Source organism: Phocoena sinus, chromosome 15 (assembly GCF_008692025.1).
Source record: "Phocoena sinus isolate mPhoSin1 chromosome 15, mPhoSin1.pri, whole genome shotgun sequence".
NCBI lineage: Eukaryota > Metazoa > Chordata > Mammalia > Artiodactyla > Phocoenidae > Phocoena > Phocoena sinus.
Window position 1 is genome coordinate 29,345,234 of NC_045777.1, and position 25,397 is coordinate 29,370,630.

Here is a 25,397-nt window from a genome sequence, read left to right on the forward strand (position 1 = left end):
ACCAGCAATTCCATTCCTGGATATTTATCTCAAAGAAATAAAAACACTAGTTCAAAAAGATATATGTCCCCCTATGTTCATTGCAGCATTATTTACAATAGCCAAGATATAGAAGCAACCTAAGTGTCCACTTAGATGAGTGGATAAAGAAGATGTGGTATGTATAATAAATGGAATATTACTCAGCCATAAAAAAGAATGAAATCTTGCCATTTGCAACAACATGTATGGACCTAGAGGGTATTATGGTAAGTGAAATTGTCAGACAGAGAAAGACTGTATGAATTCACTTATATGTGGAATCCAGAAACAGAGTTATAGATACAGAGAACAGTTGGTTGCCAGAAGGGAGAGAGGTGGAGGCAGGAAAGAAATAGGTGAGGGAGATTAAGAGGTACAAACTTCCAGTTGCAAAATAAATGAATCAGTGGTATAAAATGTACAGTATGGGGAATATTGTCAATAACTCTGGCCTCCCAGCAATTGGCCTGGTGTTGGTACAGCCTTAAACCAAGGAGGTGGAGCTGGGTTTCAATTTTTGAAATTAAAGTAGGTCTACATGTTAGGAACTCATGTCTTTTCTTGTAAGTAAATAGAGTGAATTAGCCATTTAGTCTCGGAAAAGTTCATTGTTGGGGGCTTAAGAGATTTGGAACCATTTGGAGACCAACGAGGCAAGCTCAGAGTCGATAGCATCCTTCACTAAACAGGAGATCATGAGTAGCTTTCTGCCAAAGGGAGGGTGTTATGAGCTACTCATCGTTACAGGCAAAGGATTCGAGGACCTGATGACTGAATCTAGCAAGGTACAAACCAATGGGAAAGTACGTGACTGTACGAAGGATTAACCTAGAAGCTTGTTCCAATGAGCTGGTGACATACTTGCAAGGGGAGCTCCGTGTCTCTAAGATCTTCAGCCATCCCAATATCCTGCCATATCAAGCCACCTTTATTACAGACAATGAGCTGTGGGTTATCACATCATTCATGGCATATGTCTCTGCAAAGGACCTCATGTGTACACACTTCATGGACAGCATGAATGAGCTGGGAATTGCTTACATCCTGCAGGGGGTGCTCAAGGCCCTGGACTACATCCACCACATGGGATATATGCACAGGAGTGTCAAAGCCAGGCACCTACGTTCTGATCTCCACAGATGGGAAGGTCTACCTGTCCGGTTTAAGCAGCAACCTCAGCATGACCAGCCATGGGCAGCAGCAGCGTGTGGTCCATGACTTTACCAAGTACAGTATCAAGGTTCTGCCCTGGCTCAGCCCAGAGGTCCTCCAGCAGAATCTTCAGGGTTATGATACCAAGTTTGACATCTACAGTGTGGGAATCACAGCCTGTGAACTGGCCGATAGCCATGTCCCCTTTAAAGGATATGCCTGCCCCCCAGATGTTACTGGAGAAGCTGAACGGCATTGTGCCCTGCCTGCTGGACACCAGCACCATCCCTGCCCAGGAGCTTACCATGAGCATCTCGCGCTCAGTGGCCAACTCTGGCCTGAGTGATAGCCTGACCACCAGCACCCCCAGGACCTCCAATGGCAACTCACTGTCCCACCCCTATCACCGCATCTTCTCACCCCACTCCCACCACTTTGTGGAGCAGTGCCTTCAGCACAACCCAGATGTAAGACCAAGTGCCTGCACCCTCCTGAACCATTCTTTCTTCAAGCTGATCAAGCGACGTGCCTCAGAGGCTTTGCCTGAGTTGCTTTGTCCTGTCACCTTTGGCCTGGTAACAAACCTGGAAGAGCTGGAGGTGGACAAGTGGGAGTTCTGAGCCTCTGAAGAAGGTGCACATTCTCCATCCTGGGCCATATGAGCCTCTGGGACACTTCCTGAGGGCTAGCCACATTCCCACCCTCCTGGGGGCAGATTGGGCAGAAAGGACATTTCTGCCAGAAAAGTCAGCTGCTTACTGACTGGGAAAGAAATTCCTGGAGAGAAACTTTTCTTTACTGCTCCAAGGCTTTTGAGACACAAGGGAATCCCAACAACCATGGATCGGGAGGGGCTGGAAATCTGACATTCCTGGTCCTGTGAGCTCAGGCGACTTGACCTCTTCAGAAGAAAGAGATGCTGTTCTGGCCCTTGGGGCTGAAGTCCAAGCCCAGGGTTTGACTCATCCACCCAGGGAACTGTGTGACTTCTCACTCTGGTTCTCCTACCAGCCTGCTTGCATTCTTCTCCCCTGCTCTCAGATCCTATAGGTCCATGGAGGGGCAAGCAATAAGAAACCCCTCCACTCATACCTCTCCCTAATAACTGAAGGGAAGGGTATTTTTTCTTTTTAAGCACTAGGTTAAGGCTATGGCAGTCCATCCTCACCCCCCTTTTCACTTGGGCCCTGACCCCTAAAACCTTCCCTTGGTTCATCTGTGTAGCTCATTCCTTTCCCACCAAGAGTCCATCTTACCGTCTCCTGCAGGCAGCCTTGGTGCTTCTTCCAAGGGCCATGATGTCTTGCCTAGCCTGAGGGCCTAAGTCCTTATGCCGTGTGAGTTTCATTGACAGAACAAATTAAAACTTCCAGAGAATCAAAAGGAAAAAAAAAAAAAAAAACCTCTGTAAGGTTTTTATGTCTGTAAGGTGACATACTGTAACTAGACTTTATATTGGTGATCATTTTGAAATGTTATAGAAATATCAAATCACTATGTTGTGTAACAGGAACTCACATAGTATTGTAGGTCACTTATACTTCAAAAACAAACAAATCCATAGAAATAGAGATCAGATTTGTGGTTATGGGACGGGGTGGTATAAAAGGGGAATTGGATGAAGGTAGTCAAAAGGTACAAACTTCCAGCCATGAGATAAATAAGTACTAGGGATTAATGTACAACACAATAAATATAATTAACACTGCTGTATGTTATATATGAAAGAGAATAAATTCTAAGAATTATCACAAGGAAAAAATATTTTCTATTTCTTTAATTTTGCATCTCTATGAAATGATGGATACTCACTAAACTTACTGTGATAATCATTTCACGATGTATGTGAGCATTGTGCTGTACACCTTAAACTTATACAGTACTGAATGTCAATTATATCTCAATAAAACTGGAAGAAAAAAAAGTACCCAATTTCAGCTGACGGGCTATGAGCAAAGTTTAAAGTGGGGACAGGAAATTAAATTGGCCCTACGGTGGGTCCTTTGGGTCAATTCAGTGTACTGTTGTTGGAGCTGCCACTGCTAGAAGTATAATTGGTATTGATGTTTGTACAGGTTTGTACTGTGAACGCCCATAAGTGTCAGAGGGGATTCGCTCATTCAGGGATTGCTGTATGTACAGAGGTGATTCCTGAATCCTCCAAGATGGTCCAGGAGAAACCCTATAGGCTTCCAAGAAGAGAAAGGAAAACGGGAAGAAATAGACTCAGTGGTCACGATTACTCAGAGGAGGCCAGTTTCCCGCACAACAGCATCGCCTTTTGGACACAGTCACCAAGTACATTCCTTTAGGAGCCTGCTAATTTCTTACTTACTGACCCATAGAAGTCCTGTGACTCTTCAACCTGACATTCCCATTTGGGGATGGGTAAACTTGGATTTGGTGGCTATCCAGGGATGAACACAAAAGGCCTTGCTAGTCAAATGGAAATGCTATACGGTAAGTCCCCTACATATGAATGAGTTCCATTCCGAGAGCGTGTTCATAAGTCCAATGTGTTCATAACTCCAACAAAGTTAGCCTAAGTACCCAACTAACACAATTGGCTATATAGTACTGTACTGCAATAGGTTTATAATACTTTTCACACAAATAATACATAAAAAACAAACACGAAAAGTAAAGAAAACATTTTTAATCTTACAGAACAGTACCTTGAAAAGTACAGTAGTAGAGTACAACAGCTGGCACACAGGGGCTGGCATCTAGTGAACAGGCAAGAAGAGTTACTGGCTGGAGGAGGGAGAGGAGGTGGGAGATGGTAGAGCTGAAGGATCATTAGCAATAAGAGACGGAGGGCAAGCTGCAATTTCACTCATGCCTGACGTTGATGGCTCAGGTTCTGGTTCCTTGCTGGATTCAATTCTATCTACCCTCTTGAAAAAACGATCCAGTGATGTCTGGGTAGCAGCTCTTTTTTTTTTTTTTTTTCTCGTCATAGATGACACAGTAGCACTGGATTGCATTCTGAATGGCTCCCGCAAACTTCGTGTACCATTCTACATTCGGGTCCTGTGCCTCAAAAACTAACAGTGTCTCCTCAAATAAAGAAAACCCCCTTGCTATTTCCCGCGTCGTGAATCTCTTCGGTTCTTCAGTTACTTCTTCTTCCTCTTGTCTCTCCTCATGCTTTCTCTGGGCCTCCAATTCCATCAGGTCTTCATTAGTAAGCCCCTCGTGTTGCACAGCAAAGAGTTCAATGAAGTCGTCCTCTTGCAGAACAAGCTGCAGCTTCTCGCTGAGGGTCACTAAGTTGCTGAAGACTTCTTTGGACTCTTCATCCAACTTCTCAAATCCATGAAAATCATGAACAAACTGTGGGCAAAGGTTCTTCCAAACCCCGTTCATGGTGACAGCGGTAACCTCACGCCAAGCAAATTCAATGTTTTTTATGGCCTTGTAGATGTTATAGTCCTTCCAAAATTGTCACAAAGTTGTTCCCGATTCGTCACTCACCTTTACTGCCTGACAAAAAGTGTGACATAAATAATATTTCTTGAAAGTCGCTATAACTCCGTGGTCCATAGGTTGGATAAGCGACGTGGTATTTGGTGGCAGGTGCACTACTTTGACATTGGGATGAAAGTCGTCCATGAATGGGGGGTGGCCTGGAGCACTGTCGAGCAGCAAAAGAATGTTGAATGGATGTCCTTCTCCAAGCAATATTTCTCTACCTCTGGGATAAAGTGGTGGAAAAACCAGTCCTGGAAAATGGCCTGTGTAACACAGGCTTTGGGGTTACTCTTCCATACAACAGGAAGAGAGCCCTTGGCTATGTTTTTAAGGGCTCTTGGGTTCTCTGAATGATAAACTAAGAGAGGCTTCAGGTTCACATCACCAGAAGCATTGCCACCAAACAACAGAGTTAGCCTATCCTTTGCTGCTTTATAACCTGGCATCAACTCTTCCTCCTTCCTGATGCAACTTCGGTCTGCCATCCCCTTTCAGTACAGTCCTGTCTCATCCACATTAAAAACCTACTCGGGTAAATATGTGCCTTCATCAATAATTTCTGGAAGTGTTTCAGGAAATTCCCAGGCAGCTACCGTATCTGCACTCACTGCCTCGCCACTTACTTTTATGTTCTGAAGGTTGGCTCTAGCCTTGAAGCAATGAAACCAACCATGGCTGACATTAAAAGTTGCACCCTCTGATTCTTCGCTGTGTTTCTTCTTCAAGTCTTCATAAAGGCTTTTAGCTTTCTCTTAAATCAGCATTAAGCTGAGTGGGACTTGACACTGATGCTGATCCTGTATCCACACACTGAGGAGTTTCACCATCTCTTCCATCACTTTTCCACGCTTCCTCGATATTATTGTTGACATAATTGGCACAGCAGACTTCACATGCCCCATGATCTTGTCCTTGTTCTTTAGAATCGTGCCAATGGTTGAATGATTCATGTTATAAGAATAAGAGACGTCTACCATCTTTTTGCCTCACTCTCAATTATTTTCACTTTTGTTTCCATCTTTATCACTTGGCGCTTCTTAGCAGTACCAGCTACATCACCACTGCTTTTACTCTTGCTTCTGTACATCCTGGGCTTGAAATAAAAATACTATACTACCGTACTCTATACAATACTGTACAGTAAAGTACACAAAGCACAACCACTTGTGTAGAGGATGCACGCACGTGACAATGTACGCCAGATGCGTGAACTAACTTACATGATTGGACATGGGAACACACGTTCGCATCTTTGGAAGTTTGCAACTTGAAGGTTCGTATGTAGTGGACTTACTGTATTCAAGAGCACACCTGACCTAGCTCTGACATTACATCTGGGTTTTACATGAAAGGGTGGCAGCAATCCCTTTGGGAAAAACTTTATTCCTCACTTCATCACCTGAAGCATAACTGCTAGCTCAATGGGACCCTCAGTTCACAGAGGGTCCCCTAAGTGCCTGCCTGGTTTTCAAGCACACCAGCAATGTCCATGTTCAACCTCAGCATCAGCTATGCAGAATCAAAAGCAGGCATGGTCATTCTGCTCAATGGGCAGAACTCAAGGCAGTGCTCATAGTCCTGGCCAATACCTCCCCTGAAGAAACTTAGGACATTTTTACTGACTTTTGTGCTGTTGCCAATGGCTTAGCTGTCTTGTCTGCAAGACTGGCAAATTAAAGGCATTCTTCTTTGGAGCTGCAAACTGTGGAAACAAATTCAGCTGCCAATCAGACAACCTGGGTCTCCCATGGAGATGCCCGTGGTAAGGGCCCTTCTTTAATAAGACCAACTTAAATCAAGCTGCTGATCCAGCCTGTACTGCCCATACAACCACCATCACTGCCTGGATCCATCCTTGCACCAGACGCAGCAACACATCCACCATCATGGATGGGGCACAAAGTAAAGAACTGTATGTTTCTGACGCAGAAGCCACCACTACCTACCAGACTTGTGACATCTCCCAAAAGTTGAGCTGTTTGTCTTATAGTAAAGAGGCCACATTGCACAGGGCATTGCTCCCACCTACTCCTGGATGATTGACTACTCCAGATCTTTGACCCCTTCTTTGGACTATCGTTGGTGCCTCACTGCTCTGGAGCACATTTTCAAGTTACAGTATTGCTGTTCTAGTCTGATCAGGAGACTCTGGCCACCACCATTGTGGCCCTTGTAACTAAGCCATGTCAAGTTTTTGGCTTTTCAGATCATCTACAGCCTGACAATGATGCACCCTCCGTTGCAAAAGCCACTCAACCAGGGGCCAATAGTCAAGGTATCCAATGGCCGTGCCATACTCCCTACCACCTGCTGGCACCCTGTATTATTGAGCACTGGAATGGCCTCCTCAAAAATAAACTCAAAAACTTCTGACTACTTCCCTCATCTCCTTTTGTCCACACACCTCAGTGAGGCAGTGTGGTCACTGAATGCAGCCATCCCCAGACAAGGATCATCTCCTCTCAGCCATTTCCTCGTTAATGATCAGGACAAAAAGGGTGGAGGAAGATTTGGGATTCTGACTATTCCTGGGCATGGTGCTTCTTTTTTCTCCCTAACAACAATCCCAAGCTAACCTCCAGGTGTCAGATTAGCAAAAGGGGGCCTAGGGGGTTCAAACTTAATTCTGGTTTAGCCACCTAGATTCTCTTGGTGGATTAACGTGATCCTGAATCATAAATGTAATGACCACTTGGTTGAATATACTGCTTGCCAAGTCCCCCTACAGTGGCCCACACAGTCCAAGGTGGGATATATCAATATAAGGGGTCTCTGTATATTTTGCTCCCCTCACACCTGGCCCCTCCAATTAAAAGATCAGGGTATGAGTAGGGAAATACTGGGGAAAAGGTGAAGATATGGGTACTGGCGTGGGATACACTGCTTCTGTGGCTATGGAGGACTGGCAAGAAGACATCTTAGGTGCCAGCAGGTACAGGGAGGGGGGACGATTAGTGTTCTCTTTGTCCCCTAGATCCAGCAGTGCAGCCTAGCAACACCATCACCTCATTCACATGAGCCAAGTTTCAGCTGGCAATCTGATCCCTTCCCTCTAGGTTTGTCATCCTGTCCACATGCTATGGAAACAGGAAACCCATGTGGGCATGGCTGGTCTGAAACAATTTGGCTGTGCCCTTTGCCATCAGTGGCAGCTCTTGAACATGGAACCTCCCCCCTTCCCTGTGCTGGTAGTACAAGCACACCATCCAGCCATCCAGCACAACCTTGTTTCAATCCAACTGGTACAAATGCACATAATTTTCCTGTCACCTGAGTGGCCTTGCTTGCTACATGGCAGCTAAGCTTGCAACTATTTGGTGACACTGCCCATGTGGCTTAACCACATGGTGATGCAAATCAGATTTAACAACAAATCTTAAACTGGAATGACACGTAACCTATTGGGGTGTGTGTTTGTATGTGGGCCATGGAATGTCTCTCCATCAGGGATGGGGAGTATTTTGGGCCCATCTAATGCCTCCTATAATTATTGGCAATGACACTAAAGATCAGCAGATTAGTCTAAAATTCACTTGTGAGAATTTTAGTGGATAATAACCTGGGTTTAGACTATATCCTGGCTGTCTGAAATAAGACCTACTGATCCCCTTGGGATTTACAGATGACTGAATCTGGGACCCTGGGTGGCATGGTTGAAGCCAACACTTCAGGTTAGCCTCATCTTCCTTCTTGAAGTTCTATTGATAGTAGCCTTAATTAAATTCTGTATGAGACAGATTGAGCAGATTTGGTCTCAGCCTCTATTTGATCAGACTAAACAGTGTGGCAAATGGAATGGCATATTCATGTGAATTGTCAAGTTCAGCCAAGAATGTGTAGGGCCAATTGTTGAAAGAATTTGGACACCACAGGCCCTGTGCATCACTGCACATTTTTACGTGGCATGCCAAGAATATAAGGTCCTGACCACTCTGCCTGCACTATTTCTCAGGGTTGTGTGTGCAGACAGCAACCTTAAGGAATAAAGTAATTTCTCTCTCCAGGACAAAGAGCTTGTTTATTGCCTTCTATAAAAGAGGTGGGTCCCCCATTCTCCTGTTGCTCAGATGCAACACAAACCCACTTGTATGCAGAGCACCCGCAGGGCTCCTTCACACTGCCCCTATGGGACTTGGGAGTGGGGGCAAGAGGAACTGATGCAAGCATGATGCTTTTGCTACTTGCTTTGCTTTGAGTAATAAAGTTCTCTGTCTCTGATCCAGGAATTTCATGTCTTCTGCCAGCATCCATGAAACAGTAACAGGTAAACCTATTAGCTTGAGAGTAGGGCAAAATCAAATTCCAAGTACTTACATGCCATGGGGTGAAAGAAAATAAACAATAACTGCTGGAAAGAGCCTTAGGAAAAAGGGTGTCCTAGGGTGTTGCTTTAGTCTGCTCAGGCTGCCATAAGGAAATACCAAAGACTGGGTAGCTTAAACAAAGAGACTTATTTTCTTACAGTGCTGGAGGCTGGGAAGTCCAAGATCAAGGCGCTAGCCAATTCAGGTTCTGGTGAGTGAAACCGAGCAGAAGCCTGCAGAACCTTCCCAGTGGCAGACCCCTCTGGTCCCCCATTTCTTGTTTGTAAAAAAAAAAAAAAAGGCTTTAGTATCCTAGGCCTTGACCGCATTCCAAAGAGCAGACTCAAGCAGTTACTAATTAGAGAAGTGAGGGAATACAGAGAATAAAGGAAAATCAGTCAAGCAAGAAAAGTAATAATAGCTTAAACAATAGTTCAGCCATAAAATAGAGTCACAGGACCCCTAGTTCCTCCTCAAGGGGTAAAAATACAATCTGACACATATCTTTGAGTTGTTTTACAGAAATCAGGACCCCACTGGATAGAAAGTGCTGACCACAAACACAAATACCTTAGACTGTTTGGAGCCAGAAGATTAATGATTAAGATACCCAAAACACCACCCTGTTACCTCACCACCAACCAATAAGAAGACTGTCCATGAGCTGATCATGCACCCCACAACCCTTAACCCTAATGTTGCCTTCAATAACACTTCCCTAAAAAACATTGAGGAGTCTGGGTCTTTTGAGCATTAACTACCCATTCTCCTTGCTTGGCGCCCTGCAAATAAAGGCTGTACTTTCCATCACCACAATCCAATGTCAGTAGATTTGCTTTGCTGCACATCAGGAGAGCAAACCCAAGTTCGATGTGGTAACATGAGGACTCTCTTCCTGGCTTGCAGATGGTTGCCTTCTTGCTGTGTCCTCACATGATGGAGAGAGCTCTGGTATCTCTTCCCCTTCTAATGGCACAGCCCTATCAAATCAGGGCACCATCCTTATGACCTCATTTAACCTTTATCACCTCCTCACAGGTCCTGTCTCCAAATACAGTCACATTGGAAGTTAGGGCTCCAACATATGAATTTCAAAGGGACATAAACAGACACCATAACAGGTGTCATCCAGGTTTCAGTTAAGGCTAGAGATGAGAGAAACCTTTAAAAGATATGTTGAGAATATGAGGAAGTTGGCTAATTAGGGAGAAGGGTTCTGAAGGGTGTGGCAGATGTTTTTTGGGGTGAAGAAATGGTGGCAGATGAGTCAGGCAGGGCCAAGGAGAAACAGAGTATTATGGGACTGAGTATGTAGCCCACCTAACTGTTCCTACCCAACTCCAGATCCTAAGGGAAGATTTAGGTTTGGGGGAGGGGTGGGGTGGGGCTTAAGCTTATACAATTGGAGGGTGGCCCTTTAAGAAGAAAAATACAACATTACAAATACACAATTATATATAAGCATGGGAACACATTGCAAGGAGTTTGTGAAGGGCCTTGGAAAGGGCCTGTGTGGATGAGCTTAAGCCTCCTGGAGAATCAGCCTCTGCCAGGTCTTCTCCCCACTTCACCCAGGACAAGGTGAACAATGGCCCCCTCCAACCTACCCACTCCACTCCCCTGACCCCTACCCACCCTGCTCCACTTCAGGGGTGATGGCGTCCTTTCTTGTTGACCCCACAGCAATCAGAAAAGAAATTTGACCTTCCCCATGCCAAGTTATATATATAAAATTAAATCATGCACTAAATATAGCTGTTCACATAGTTCCACGAAGAAACAAAATGGCTAGGGCCATCCCAGAAGGCTTTCTGGTGGGTATGTTCCAGCTCTTAGCCTTCCTCCCTGCTGACTGAAGCTTACACAATTGGGGGTGGGGGCTGATGCTGTCATTTCAGACTTTCTGCCACTGCCTGTGGGTAGCTAAGGGGCAGCCCTCCAGGGATACTGCTGGTGCTGTTACAGATTTAGGTTAGAAACCTGCAGGTCCTGGACCCTCTCTGAAACCTGGAGGATGAACAAAGGGTCAGTCCTGTGCAGATCTTGCTCCACAAGGGAAATGGTTCCTTTCCTCTTCCTCAGCAGGGACTGAGATTGAGATTGGTTGTCTTTGAGACGGTTTGTGATTGGAAGGGGTGTGAACAACTTGGAATATTGAGGGGACACACAGCCTGTGCTCCAGCCCAGAGATTGAAGATGGGAGTACAACTCTCCTGATGAAAGTGTCCACCATTGTGGCTCCCATTGAGTTATTATATAAAATTTAATAACTCAGCCTCGATGCGGGGAACGGGATGGATCCTAAGGTCAAATAACACCTGTAGTGCAAGTTTTCCTGAAGCAGATGAAAAGACCTCAGGAGGCAAAAGGGAGGAAGGCTAAGAGCTGGGGCATGCCCACCAGGAAGCCTTCTGGGATGGCCCTAGCCATTTCTGTTTCTTCACAGAACTATGCGAACAGCCATATTTAGTGCATGCTTTAATTTTTAAATTCTTCCTGTATTTTAATTCCCATCAGGGAAGTTGACATGAAGTGGATCCGAGTGCTGACTTAACACTTTGGGGCCTCCAGGGGGCTCTATGGCCCAACACACAGTCTGGTCAAGGGCACTTCTGCCTAATGTGCCACTTTGGATTTGTTTTCTACGGTGCTGCACCCCCCTTTGGTGGGGGGAGAGAGAGAGAGAGTTCTGTTGATTTTTTAAATATTGTTTTAAGGCCCAGGCCTACAGGAAACATTCCACGCTCCTCAGCATGGCATCCTAGGCACAAGCATGATGCTCCAGGTGCTAGAAGCTTCTACCTTGAAGCAAGTGCTGCAAACCCACTCACTCAGCTCTGCCAGTCGTTACAGATGCTGATCCTTCTGCCCAAGACCGCTTTCTCCCCTCTTAGGCTCAGGCCCTTCTTCTGTGCTGGTCCCAGTATTTGCACCTGCATCTTTATCAGCCCAGGTCATTCTGGAGTGACACTGAGTGTTTACACATCTCCCACCACCACACTGTGGTACCCATAAGGACACAGCCTGTGTTTTAGGCTTTGCTTATTCTCTAGCACCAGGCACATGACAAGAACCCTTCCTGTGGTATGAGCACAAATGTCCATGATGGAGAAGGATGAGGTCAGAGGCTCTGGACTGGTGACCTGGGGTGAGCCTCTGCCTGGGCCAGAAAGGACTGGCGTTCTCTGTGGCCTTGGACCCAGCATCCTCTATCTGTCACTACCACCCCTCCAGCTCTCTGTGAACACAGCTACAGCAGGCCCCCAAATCCCTTTCTCATGAAGCTACAACGGTTTGAGAGGAGAACTTTGTCAAAGGAACTAAAATAAAAAATACAAAATAAAAACACACAAGGAGTTCCAAGAAACAGACTTCCTGGATCTAAAGCAGAGATACTTACCTCTGACTCCAAAAGCTGACCCAGAATTTGCCCTGCTGGGCCCAGTTGGTATTCTCATCACCCAGGGCCTTGCCCATTGGTTCAGCGGCTCTAACCCAGAACTTCTCAGGGGCTGCAGGCCCTGGGAAGCCTCAAACACCATCCTGGTTGGTTTCTTTCTAGTCCATGTGGTTAATACAAGATAGAAACCCACACAAGTCAGGAGCCCATCTCTGGGTTGAGTGACTCCCCTTTCTGCCCAGGTTAATTCTGAGCACTTATCCCCCAAATCTACCTTAGGAAGAGGCTTCTAGAACCATGAAGACTTGCAACACCAAAGCCATTCAATCATCGTGAAAAGAATGTGGACCCCGTTGCCTCCCAGAGAAGAAAGGTGTTGCAAAAGTGAGGGCACTACAGCTGGAGGGCACAGCCAGAGTAGGGGCATGGAGCTGAGAGTGTGGGACCTGTGTCTGCATTTGGAAAACAGTAGATCTTCTGTGTCAGGCAAGCAAGGGACTCACACAGCAAGGGAATGGAGGGAAAGCTGGCAAGAACGTTTGGATCAGGCATCAGAGGGCCTAGAATATCCCTAAACTAAGTCCCTAAATGTCTACTTGGGGAGCCAAGAGAGACACTTGGAAGTTTCTAAGCAGGTGATGGCTTGCTTTTAAAAACTGGCAGGAGGATGGAGGGTGGTTGCAGGTAGACAGGTGGGGGCAAGAAGATAGCTAAGGAGGCTGTCCTCAGACTGGGGCAGATTCCTCTTCCAAGCCAGGGTGGAGTCCAGTGGAGGGCAAGTAAATTCATTGTTAAAGATATTCACTGTGCGCCCTGGGGTAGAGAGAAGGACAAGGAGGGAGAATCCTTGAGACTTGACAAAGAGGTGGCTATTGGGCAGGCAAGGAAAGTATCAGAGATGAATTCCTGGGCCCCAAACCTGGTGGGCATCAGGAGGAGGTGTCATGGACAGACACAGGGGAGCCAGGAGGAAGAGCTGGTTTGTGGGGAATGGGCATGAACGTGGCTGGGCATGTGGAGATGAAGCAACCCCAGCCCCGGCTCAGGGGCAGAGCTACTTGGGAGAGGGCCGCTCCCTGGAAGCTGGTGCTCCCCTCCTCCCCAAGGGTCAAGAACAGCTCTATCCTCACCAGTGGATGTTCAGGACTGACAGAAGCAGATGGAGGCCCACACTAGGACATCATTTCCCCAAAGATGTCCCCTGAGACTGTGGGAAAGCCTGAGTTCTCTAAGAGAAGAAAAGGAGAAGGGAGCAGGACACAGCAAGCTGGGGCGCACCCAGGGGTAAGAGGAGAGACGGTGTGCTCTGGTCATCAGGATGGCCTTCCCAGGTGTGTGGAGGAGGCAGGTGCGCCGGGCCCAGTGCTGCACGGGGGTCAGAGGGCCTGAGGCCGAGAGAGAGGAACAAACAGCGGCAGAACTGGAAGGGAGCCAGACCAACAGGGCTTCAAGAGTGGCTTGCTGGGGGCTGGCAAGGCAGCCTTGGCGGAGTGCGCCTGTGAACTTTCTCAGAAACAGGAGTGGCACAAGTAGGAGGAGGAGGAGGCGGGGACAAAGGGAGGGTTCTTTTAAGAATGGGGAGGTCTGAGCAGAGGAAAGGAGTGTCAACACACGAACAGATTGCATGGGACAACATCAGGAGGTGCAGAAGAAGGGACTGAGCAAAGAGGTCCCTGAGCCCACATGCTTCTCTGGGTGCAGAGGGAAAAAAGAATGGGTGAGAAGACTGAGAAAGGAGGAAAAACATGGACGGCTGAGAAGGCCAGCAGGATTCTGCCAAGATTCCCTGTAATCTCTCCAGTAAATAAGAGGTAGGCTGTCTGTTGGAAATTTTAGAGAGCCAGAGGTAGGTTTGAAGGTTGGAGAGAGGGGTGGAGCAAGTATGTAACAGCCTTGGGGGGTTTCTCTAGAGCATTGCTTCTCAAATGTAATGTGCTTGCAAATCACATGGAATCATGGTACAAGGTCGGCTCTGATTTAGCAGGACTGGGCAGGGCCTAAGATTCTGCATTTCTGACAAGCTCCCACTTAATGCTGAAGCTGCTGGTCCAGGGACCACACTGGGAGGAGCAAGGATTTAGAGTCAGATAAGGAGATGGAGAAAAAGACTGGTATAAGAATTCACCTTAAGGAGAGACTACCTTTGATAATCCCTGGGGTAAAAACTGAGACCTTGAGAAGTCTGGGTGGGAGTGACAGCAGGTGATGGGGAGGGGGGCATAGGTCAGAAAAGGAGGTGGGGGTGCCTCTGGGGTAGTAGGAGGCCCAGTAGTGGCCCCAGGACCTTCATTTGGGTCCATGTGGGGTGGACCACTAACTGCACACTTGGAGTCCCCCCAAAAGAGGATGGGAGTCAGCTGGGGCAGGAAAGTGATATTCCAGGGCTGTCTGAAAATGAAGCAGCAGGCTGGGTAGGCCACCCCCATGCTGTTCTGCAGGGAAGTGCTGGACTCATTCTGGGCTTGTTCAAAGCCTGGTCAGGACACACCAAGCCAGAATGTGGGGAGAGGGTCAGAAACGGCTCAGCCCTCCGGTAAAGGGCGAGATGATTTCTGGCCCGGGAACTAAGAGGAATGAAATCTGAGAGGGAAGATTCTCTGGCTGGGGAACAAGAGGAAGTGAGTCCTAACTCAGTATCCAACATGCATCAAAAACCAAGAGGTGTCTGAAAGGCACAGGTTGGAAACGAAAATGCTTTAGTTTTTAGACAAGCCACGGACTGGACTAGGGATGGGGGATGCAGGGACTGCGCTCGACGCGTCTGGGGCCCAGCCTAAGGGAGAAAGGTTTGAGTCCCAGGCTGAGGTTAAACCGAGGTCAGGGGAAGGCGGACAGGACCAATGGGGCGAGCAAAGAACATCAAGAGTAAAAGCCTGAAGGCGTCAAAATGAGCGGCAAGTGCAGGAACCGGGCGTCGGCGTGGAGAGTACGGCGGGTACTTGGGAGACGAAGATGAGTGGAGAAGAAGCCGGGACTTCGTCCAGTGGCGACCCGGAGGCGGCGGAGGTTTCTTGAGTGCGGCCCTGCTCGCTCCTCCGGCTTCGCCCGGGCTCCCCCGCCTCGCAGCCCAGTCAGCTCGTTGCCCGGGCCTCCCGGGCCCACGCTGGTCCCTCCCGTTCCTTCCCGCGGCCTCGGGCAGGCCGCAGCCCCCAGCCCCGGCGACCGACTCGCCAGGGTCCGCCCCGCCGCGGCGGCCCGGGCCCGGCCGCTCCTCCCCCGATGATGTCACGTCCCTGGCCGCCCCTCGGCCGGCCGCGCCGCCCCGCCCCCGCCTCCCCCGGCCCCCAGTCCCCTGGGCCCGCCAGCTCCCGCCATCCCTCCTCCCGCCCGCTCTCCCTGCCTTCGGCTCCCGCTCCCCCGGGAGCGGCGGCGGTGGCGGCGGCGGCGGGATGGCCCGGGCCCGCGGCCAGGCCCCGGGGAGCGGCGGGCGGCGGCGGCCGCGGCGGGGCGGCGCGGGAACCGGGCCCAGGGGGGAGTCGGCCGGGCTGCTGCTACTGCTGCTCCAGGTGCTGCCGCCCGGGGCTGCGGCAGGGCCGGGGCGCCGGAGCACGCGGGGCGCCGGCGGCGGAGGCGTCTGCTGGCCCGGCGCTGCCCCTGCCTTTCCTCGGGACGCACGGCTGCTGCTGCTCTTGCCGCCGCTACCGCCGCAGTCGCCGCCGCCGCCGCCGCCGCCGCCGCCGCCAAGCTCCGCGCCCGCAGCCTCCTCCTCCTGGATGGTAATCAGCGTCCCGCGCCGGCGCCGCGGGCGGGTGGGCGGGAGGTGGGGGCGGCGAGGGGGAAAGGGCGGGCAGCCCCGCGCCCCCGCCTCGCCTGAGGCAGTTCAAGGGGTGCTCGGGCCCCCCCTCCGACGACCGCGGCCCTGGGCAGCCGCCAGAGCGCGCCTCTAGGGCGCCTCTGCGCGGACCGGGTGCCGTCTCCGCTCCCCTCCCTCACCGCCCCGCGCTCAGTCAGCCCGCCGGCGCTCAGGCCGCGGGGAAATCCCTCCATCTCCCCGCCCCGCGCCCCGGGAGGGGAGGGGACAGCGCCGGCGCTCGCGGACCCGCTTTCTCCGAGGGAGCGCCCAGGAGGCTGGCGCGCACTGAGCGGCCGGGACTGGCGCTGCGCTGCGCTCCTGCAGGCGCCGGGTGCCGTCGGGCGGGCGGAGCTGAGACGCCCCGCAGCCTCGGCGGGACCGGATCCCCGGCTGTGGGAGCGCCCACCGACTGCGCGCCCTTATGTTTCCTGCGCAGGACGCTCTGCCCCGCGGCGGGCTGAACCTGAAGGAGGAGCCGCTGCTGTCCGCCGGCCTGGGCTCGGTGCGCTCCTGGATGCAGGGCGCGGGCATCCTGGACGCCAGCACCGCGGCGCAGAGGTAAGCGCTCGGACGCGACAGGGCGCGCTCGGGTTGGACGGCTCCGCGCCGCCGTCTCTCAGCTTGCTGAGCTGCTGGGGCGAGGGGTTGGAGGGAGCCCCAACTCTGCACTGTCCCGGCAAGCTCTTGTGCCCACCTCTCCCTGAGCGCCTCTGCTTCTTCCTGAGAATGTGGGGCGGGCCGGGGCGGGGCTTCTGCCTCCACTCCTGGATGTCCCGGCTCTGATTTCTGACTACCGCTCGCTGGCCCAGCAGTCCATGGCTCTAGAGGAGGAGGTCTCCCGGCTGCCCGCAGTCCCACAGCCACCAGCTGTTAAGGAACTGCTCACCCCTCCTTCTCAGGCAGTTAAGTGCCCCTCCTTGTCGAGTTCCATAGATCTCGGCCAGGAAAGGCACGAATCCCAGCCCCCTTTCTGCTTTGTCACATCCCTCAGAGTTGGAGGATGGGGATGTGTGGAGCTGGAGAAGCGGCTGGTGGGGAAGAGATGAGGTGGGCAGTCGGCTTGGTGGAATGATTGGGGCTGAGGATGGGTCAGGGCCTCTCAGGTCCCTCCAGGTGTTTTTCTGGTGGGTCCTACCTAAGGCAGGGGGTTCCTGGGAACCCAGCACCCACACCCATCTCCTCTGACTCCTTTGCAGGAGTCTGGGCAGGGAGCCTGGGTGGGGGATGGACTCCTGGATTTGGAAAGGAAGCATAATGGTTCGTTGACCAGCCCCCCACAGCACCTGGGCTTTTTGTATCCCCAGTTGTGAGCAAGGGGAGGGGAGGTTAGACATCCTACCTGGAGTTCTCAGTGCCTGGGACTAGGGAGGTGCTGCCTCTGCAGACATATGGGACACTTGGGAGCTGGGCTTCCCAGAGGTCTGAGCAGCTGATTGTCCAGCAGCTGGAAGGGATTCTGCTGGGGGGTTTCCAGGGCAGACCAGACCTGGATGCCAGCCACACATTCACAGCCCCAATCCTGTTCAGGGGATACCACCCCACCACCAACCCCAACCTCACCCCTTAGCAGACACACATCTTGTTTCATGTTCAAACTGAATGGTGTTCCTGCATTCCTGTGCTTTCATGACTGTCCAGAGGGAGCACCAGGGCCTCACTCTGGAGCTCACCTTTTTAGGAAGAGAAAGGGTCTTGCCTATGAATTAATATCCATATTTTTACTCATGGTATAACTTTTCTAGAAAAAAAATGAAAATAGAAAACAAAACCCCATCTCTCTAAATAGCTACTGTCAATAGTTTAGTGTATTTCCTTCCCATCTTCCCATTAACATATTTTTTTCCTGTGTTATACATACAATTCTGTATCCTGTTTGTTTTTCTTTTGGTTCTGGTTTTTCACTTAATTTGAGTTGGTCAATTTCTTTGTCTTTTTCTCCACCACCGCCTTTGTGGTGAGAGCTCCTTGTAAGAGGATGAAGTTTTCCAGTGGGGCCTCATGGTTTAAGGTTCCTATTTCTCTCTGATGCTCCCCTCTGTCCCTGTCAGCAGGTTTGATGAGCAGGAAGCCGATGGGAAGGAGGCAGTGCCCTTGTAGCCTGTGTGGGTGCAGGAAGTGTGGCGATGAGGCTCTTCCCATGAGATTGTTGTCTGCACATGGGGAAGAGGTCTTGAGTGGGGTTGAGGTGTCCAGTCTGAGTCCCCAGGGCCGCATCACCAGGACTCAGAAGGCCTCCCCAGTTTGAAGAGAGGAATTTCTTCAGGGCTGGGCTGCTCATCTCCAAGTCCAGAGGCTTCTCTGTCTCAGGACACAGATTGGGAGCCCCCACACGTTTGGTTGCCTCTGGGCACCTCCTGCCGATGGGAGCAGGTGGGAGGTACTTCTTTCTCATTTTTCCTGAGATGTCATTATCTCATCCATTGGTTCTTGATCCTCCATCAAGTCCTCTGTTTGGGCCTTTTCATCCTAAAACAACAATGACAGGAATTCCTTTCCCTGCCCCGCCCCCCTCTTCCACCTCCGAAGGCTCCTCTCCCTCTGTCTCGGAGGAACTTGCCCTGGAACACTCCCTGCAAGGTTGCTTGGGGTCTGACAGCTGTCTTTGATGCGCTCTTTGCCTTCACCCCACAGCCGCCAGCTTGTCAAGGCTTCCGGACGGTGCCTCTGGGTCCTATTCTTAATCACAGTGCCCACGGCAAGCCCGTAACCATGAAACACACTCTTGCCCTCCACGACTTTCCTCCCTGGCTTGAAGGTTAACCCCAGTGTATCACCTCAGCCTGCTAGCCCACTGTCCCAGCCTCCCACCTCGCCCCCCGCCCCGCAAACCGTCTGCCATGCACCAGGGGCCAAAGAAACATTTCCAAAGAACTCTTCTCTGATTGTGTCCCTCCCCAATTAAAAACTTCAGTGACCCCCACACACACACTTCCTCCCAGATACTCAGCAATCAAGGCCCATCACAGTCTGATCCCAAGCTTCCTCTCAGCCTCTGTATGACTCTTGGCATCCAACAATGTCTCTTGAAACAGTTCCCCTGCTCCCAGCACCCACACACCCACTGAATAAAATCTTACAACCTCTGGAACCCTCCCCCCCAGCACCTTCCCTCTCTGTGCCCTCGCATCCGGCCCAGGGGAGCAGTTCTTAGTGCTGTCTAAGGATGCTTATCACAGGCCAGAGTCAGCTGTGCCCTGCCTGCCCTGGGCTTCCTTGCCCTGCCAGCCTACACCTTCCTTTAGGGCATGGATGGTGGCTCATTCATCCTCGTGTCCACAGCACCAGGCTCGAGCAGTCAATAGGGGGTAATGAGTATCTGCTGCAGGAAGCAGGAGTGCGTGTTAGAAGGTTACTAAGTCCGTTTTTGTTGGGCTCCGCTGTCCACGTTGGTGAACTACCTGACCCCAGGTACCAGGTACTGGAGCAGCTGCTGCTGCCCAGCTTTACAGCGCCAGGGTTTTTCAGAAGGTGGAGAAGGAGGAGAAAGCCCAGAGCCTGCTAAGATCAGTGAGGGAGGGCCCGCCAACAGGAAGGAAAGTTCTGAGCGCAAGAGGGGTAGGGAGAAAAGAGAGGCTGCCTACCAAACACTGGAGGTAAGAGGGAAGGCTGGCAGGGTCTTCCTGGTGGGGAACTCTGCACAAGGATCCCTGGCCTACCCTGGGCCAACAGGACTTTATCTCTCAGCACAGAAGCAGTTCTACTCTCCTTCTGATGCGACTCCCAGCCTGGGGAGACTCCTGGAGCACCCAGGCTAGCCCTCCCCCTTGAGCTGGTCCCAGAACACTAGCTGGGCCATGAGAGGGAAGCCAGCTGGGGCTGCGTTTCCTGTAAGCAGCAGCAGGCTAGCATCCCTGCTAGGAAATGCTTTTGTTTGCTTTAATAATTAATAGCTCTTCCTCAGCCTGGGACCTGGCAGGCAGGCCTGTGGGTGGGTGGCGAGGGGGGTGGGCACAGAGAAGAGGGTGGACAGTCTTTGGGTAGAATTGAGAGCAAGAGGAAACATGGGAAAGCTGGCTAGTGAGATCCTCCCCTCCCCCCTCATCCAGGGACCTGATGGCTGAGATAATTTCCTGGGGCAAGTGAGCAGAGCCCCTGCTGGGGCAGTGGGACAGGGGATATGAAGCAGCCCCAAAGCCTCATCTCTGGCAGGCCCTTCTAGACCCAGGTTCCGGGCAGCTGCCTCTAGGCACCAGGTCCTCCTGCCTGCACTGTCGCATTGTTGGGGTGGGTTCACCCCAGTGAGCCTCTGCTTTTATCTTCCCAGGCTCTGGGCTAGGCCAATAGATCTTGGCTGGAGTCGGGAATGCCAGGCCCAGCTTGATGATTATCAGCAGTCCCAGGGACCCAAAGGATGCCTGCAGGGAGATCTACGACCAGTAGGATGCTTGGAGGAAGAGAGGATGCAGAGGAGAGGAAGGTGGGACTTACGCAACCATGCTAGCATGGGGAAAAGAAGATCTAGATTTAGCAGAGACAGTAGGGAAATCTGAGACAAAGGATGAGATGCAGGAAATACACACTTTTACTCCTTCCACCTCCAGGGTGGAGGGGGGATCAAAAAGGAGCCTCCCCCAACTGCTGATAACAACAGGGCTTCTCCCCATTTCCCCAGCGTCCCAGATTCCAAGATGGATCAGGCCCAAGCCAAGGCACTGCTCGGAACCTTGGGCTGCCAAGACAGGCAAGAGTTAGCATTTAGTAGAGGGCAGAGGAGTGCAGGGGAGACAAAGGCCTGAAGGTGCCTCTGGGGGAAGGCCAAAGCTCCAGTCTCGGCCATTGTCCTCTGTGGGATTTGAGATGCTTGTTTTAAATTGCTAGCACTTATAATAAGTACCTAATCAAGGATGTAAAGACTTATGAATGGCCTTCTGACCCGAGCGCCGAGACTGACTGTGAGGGAGGCGTCCTCTGTCCTAGACAGCTGTGGCGAGGTCCAGCTGCTGCAAGAAGGTTCCTGGGGCAACCTGCTCAGCCTCGAAAAGGAGCATCTCCAGGGACTCCTGGGTGGCCAAGCAATAGCAGCCAGACAACTCTGCAGCCCCCAGATGCCCCCATATGCATCCCTCTGTACTCTGAAGCACAGGTTACCTGAATGACTCAGGCTGTGAAGGTCTGGTTGCCCTTGGTGTCACCTTCAACCTGGATTCCCAGCACAGTACTCAGGAAGCCCACACACACCCATACTCGGATGTCCTCCAACCAAAAAAATAGCTGTGCACACCGAAGCTTTTCTGTCCCAGTCTCCTTTAATTTGGGGGCTATTTCAAAAGATGGGAAGGGGGTGAGTGGGCCCTGGTGGAAATATGAAGATGAGCACTTTCTCCTCCCACATCCGTGCTCTTTACAGGAGCACATGCCCACCGCCTCAGCACACTCCGGAATTGATAGGAAAGTGTTTTGAACATTTTGTTGAAAACAATCTTTTTAAGAAAGCAAGGAGATGTGCAAATCATTTGGGAGTCTTACAAAAGTGGTTAATGTGGCTGTTTTCATCACTCAGCTGCATTTACCTGGAAAAGGCGTGTATGTGGCACGCTTTGTGCACTAATCACGCTAAGTGAATGAGACGTTTCTGAATTATAGCCTCCAGCAATACACGCACCAGGTGAGGCAGTTCTCAGTGCATATTGCCAGGCTGCACGCAGGCCCTTGGGCTGTAGCTTTGCTGGCTTCCATCACACCGCAGGCCTCTGGATGGCTGGGAGTTGCTACCCCACCCATGTCCCTGGGGACCCTTGGGAAAGGGTCTGCTTCCTCTACCAGCAGCTGCCTCCTAAGACTCTTAGACGGCCAGAGCCTGCTCCACCCACCTGCACAACAGGCCAGAAGCACCTGAGAGATGACGCCCCAGAAGCCCTCAGCCAGTGACTGACTGGAGTTGGACGATGAAGACCCCAGCTCCCTTGCTCAGCCCTCTGACTAGCTGAAGCACATGTTCTAGACTTGTTTCCAGAGCTCCCTGGCGGCTGAGTTGCAGCTGCCCACAGTGGTTACTCATGGATAATGCACCTGTTAGGGACTGCCTTTCCTTCTCTCTCTCACTCCCTATACCCGCCAAGGTTTCCTGGACACCTCCCACATAAAGTGTTCACATATGAATCCTTGTCTCAGGGTCTGCTTCTGGGGAAACCCAGATAAAAAACACTTGCCTCTCCAGACTTCTGGGGCTCTCCTCCTGCCTCTCTCCCTTCTTCTAGATAAAGGATTCCTATCAATAAGCATCCTTGCAGTTTCTCTCCACACCCCAGTGGGTGTCGTGGGCCACCCCACTTTGGAGACCACAGAATCAGAGACCTTGGCCTTCATCCACATCTCTGCCTCTAAGGTACTGTGGGAGCACATGTCTTCTCCCAGGGTGCCCCAGCAGGCCTCTCAGACCTCTCCACAGCCCGGGTCTATCTTCTGAGCTGTTTGAGCATATTTCTGTGTCTCTTTCTTTCTGTTCTTTAATCTTGGTTTGCTTTCTCATTACAAGAGCATCAGCTCTTCCCAAGGGGAGAAAAGCAGAAGTCCCCCCCTCCCCCTCCGCACCCTCTCCCTTTGCAGCTCTGCTCAGGGATGCTGATTCGTCACCCACTGCACGGGCAGGTAGGCCATGGAGGTGCCTGGGGGAACCAGAAGTCCAGACAGACTTGCATCTGGCACTCCAGCTGCTGTTCTAATCCTCATGTCCTTCTCTGTGTTCATAGGAAATATGAGGATTTCTTTATTTTATTTAATTTACTTATTTATTTATTTGTGTTATGCGGGCCTCTCACTGTCGTGGCCTCTCTCATTGCGGAGCACAGGCTCCGGACGCGCAGGCTCAGCGGCCACGGCTCACGGGCCCAGCCACTCCGCAGCATGTGGGATCTTCCCGGACCGGGGCACGAACCTGTGTCCCCTGCATCGGCAGGTGGACTCTCAACCACTACACCACCAGGGAAGCCCTGAGGATTTCTTTAAACCAAAACCTTTTCCATTTCATCTTGGTCTTCTCACTTGTCTCACAGGGGTATGAACAGGGTAAACTGGAGACATTCGCAGACCAGGAGCAGTCCTGGGCATGCCCAGCAGGGGTTTTGCCTATTCTGCCATCCTGTCCTGGTCTGCTTGGGGTCATATTGTTCTGCTGTCATTCATGATAGAGATCCCTGTCCCAGGCTATAAACTAGCCGCCTCTGTCCCATTGCTTTGCGTGGATGTGTGTGATTGTGCCTCAGACCCACTAAGCAAGGTGGAGAATGGAGGCTGATGCTGGGCTGCCTCGAGGGAAGTAGAATTGAGCCTGATCCCACTGTGGGGTAGGACAGTGCAGCCCCTTGATGCCCTGCAGCTGGCAGCACTGGCTACTGGTCCACAGACCCCAGGCAGGGATACCTGCTCCCTTTCCCCTCCCCTGCTCCCCCGAACCACTCTCCCTAGGAATCCCCTCCTGCTGAGAGGGCAGGCCCTGTGAAGGGAGCTTGGCTTGGGGCTTAGGGCAGACTTCCCAGGTCTGGTCCTTAGGAGCCTGGTAGGAACCCCAGGCAGCCAGGACCCAGGACTGACTGGTATTTGCCAAGAGGGATGGATGGGAGAGGAAGCTCAGCATTATTGATTGACTCTTGGCCTGGGAAGTACAGGAGTGTCTGTGTAGATAGGGTATGTTGAGGGGTCCAGGGGATTGTGTGCTCGCTCAGCCTCCACCTCCTCCTCTGTTAAGGCCTCTTTCTTTCTCTATACGCTCTTTCCTCATTGTCTGAGAGCCTTCCAGGCACCTCTCCTGGGCTAGATGACAGAGTAAAGGGCAGAGTGATCTGGGATGGCCCCACAGCCCATCTCCTTCTGACCTTATCTACCCCCAGGTGGTCCTGTCCCTGGGGAGCCTCACTGCCCCTAAGCTGGTCCTGGGGGCTGGAGGGAGGAGTCAGGGTTGCTGCCTCATTAGCATATTCATCAACAGTAATCAGGGACCTGCTGTGATCAAAGCTGTCTTCAGGCTTCCCTGCCTCTTGGCAAGTGGGAAGCGGGAGGGTCAAGGCCTGGACTTTGGACTGTAAGCCTGAGGCTAAGGAGAAGAGAGGGACACCGAGGAAGGAGGGAGGAGGATGATCCTGGAGCAAGGAACGTGTAGAAATAACCTTTGGTGGGGAAGAGAAGGTGTTGGGGGCCCCCTCCTCATCTTGATCAGGAAGGAACAAGCAAGACCCGTCACTTCTGCCTCCAAAATTAGCATTTTACATGGACGACTGAGGCTCCCGAGCAGGCTTTCAAGAGGAGGAACGGTTTTCATTTTATTGTTTATTTACTGTAATCTGTATGAGTAAAAACACAACAAGCTTCTGAAGCCCATGACATTTCAGATATTATGGCTTTGCAAGAAGCCAAGTAAGAGTAAGTTGATTTAAAATTATACGAAGAAAAATATTAAGGAGTGATGAGTATGGCAGATGTTGTCACAGTGGCATGTCCATGATGGGACTCTGGTCTAAATGGCTCTCAAGACAGTTCCACCATTCTCATCCTCACCTCTGCATCCCTGAAGCAGCCTCTCACTTTTCTACCACACTGTGCCCTCCTTGCTTACAGCATCTTCTAAGCCCTGCCTGACCAGAACCTTCTGGTGGCCTTTAGTCATACTTTCCATACCACATCCGTCCACCAAAATGCTCTGTAGTCAAGTAAGCATGGCGTGTTAGTTACCTGTTGCCACATAAAAAAAAAATCACCCCCAAACTCAGCAACGTAAAACAACATTCATTATCTCACACAGTTTCGTAAAGTTAGAAATCAGGGAGCAGTGTAGCTGGGTAGTTCTGGCTCAGGGTTTCTTATGAGGCTTCAGTGATCTGAAGGCTTGACTGGGGCTGGTAGGCTTCACACAGCTGATCAGTTCGTGCCGGCTGTTGGCAGGAGGGTTCAGTTCTTCGCCACGTGGACCTTCCATAGGGCTGCTTGAGTATCGTCACAACACAGCAGCCAGCTTCCCCCGAGTGACTAATCCAAGAGCGTGAACAAGGCAGAAGCCACGTGTCTTGTATGACCTAACCTTAGAAATTGTATGCTATCGCTTGTGCCATATTCTATTGGCCACACAGACCAATCCTGATGCAGTATGGGAGGAGACTATATAAGGACCTGACTACCAGGAGGCAGGGATCATGGGGAACCATCCTGGAGACTCGCTACCACATGGGGAGCACTGGCCTGAGCGGGTCAAGGAGGGTCCATTCCTGGAGGGTGTCCCAGGGCCCCCCACATACACTTGTGTATGCATTTCCCAGCAGTTGTG

At 51.1% G+C, this 25,397-nt stretch overlaps 1 protein-coding gene and 1 pseudogene across 3 annotated transcripts in view; both read left to right on the forward strand.

The window, feature by feature from the left end:
• The first annotated feature begins 572 nt into the window (after window positions 1-572).
• On the forward strand, window positions 573-1,793 carry LOC116740431 (annotated as a pseudogene).
• Window positions 1,794-15,696: 13,903 nt separating this feature from the next.
• EBF4 (EBF family member 4) overlaps window positions 15,697-25,397 on the forward strand; it is a 55,294-nt gene continuing 45,593 nt past the window's right edge. Inside the window, exons 1-2 of one of the 3 annotated variants that reach the window (XR_004345982.1) lie at window positions 15,697-16,067; window positions 16,581-16,702. Coding sequence is in view for 2 of the 3 variants with exons in the window: in XM_032606952.1 (XP_032462843.1) it covers window positions 16,566-16,702 (137 nt within the window). In the remaining variant the exon portion in view is untranslated. Of the gene's footprint in view, window positions 16,068-16,565; window positions 16,703-25,397 lie in introns of those variants that run through there. The other 2 variants (XM_032606953.1, XM_032606952.1) reach the window with 2 other exon arrangements.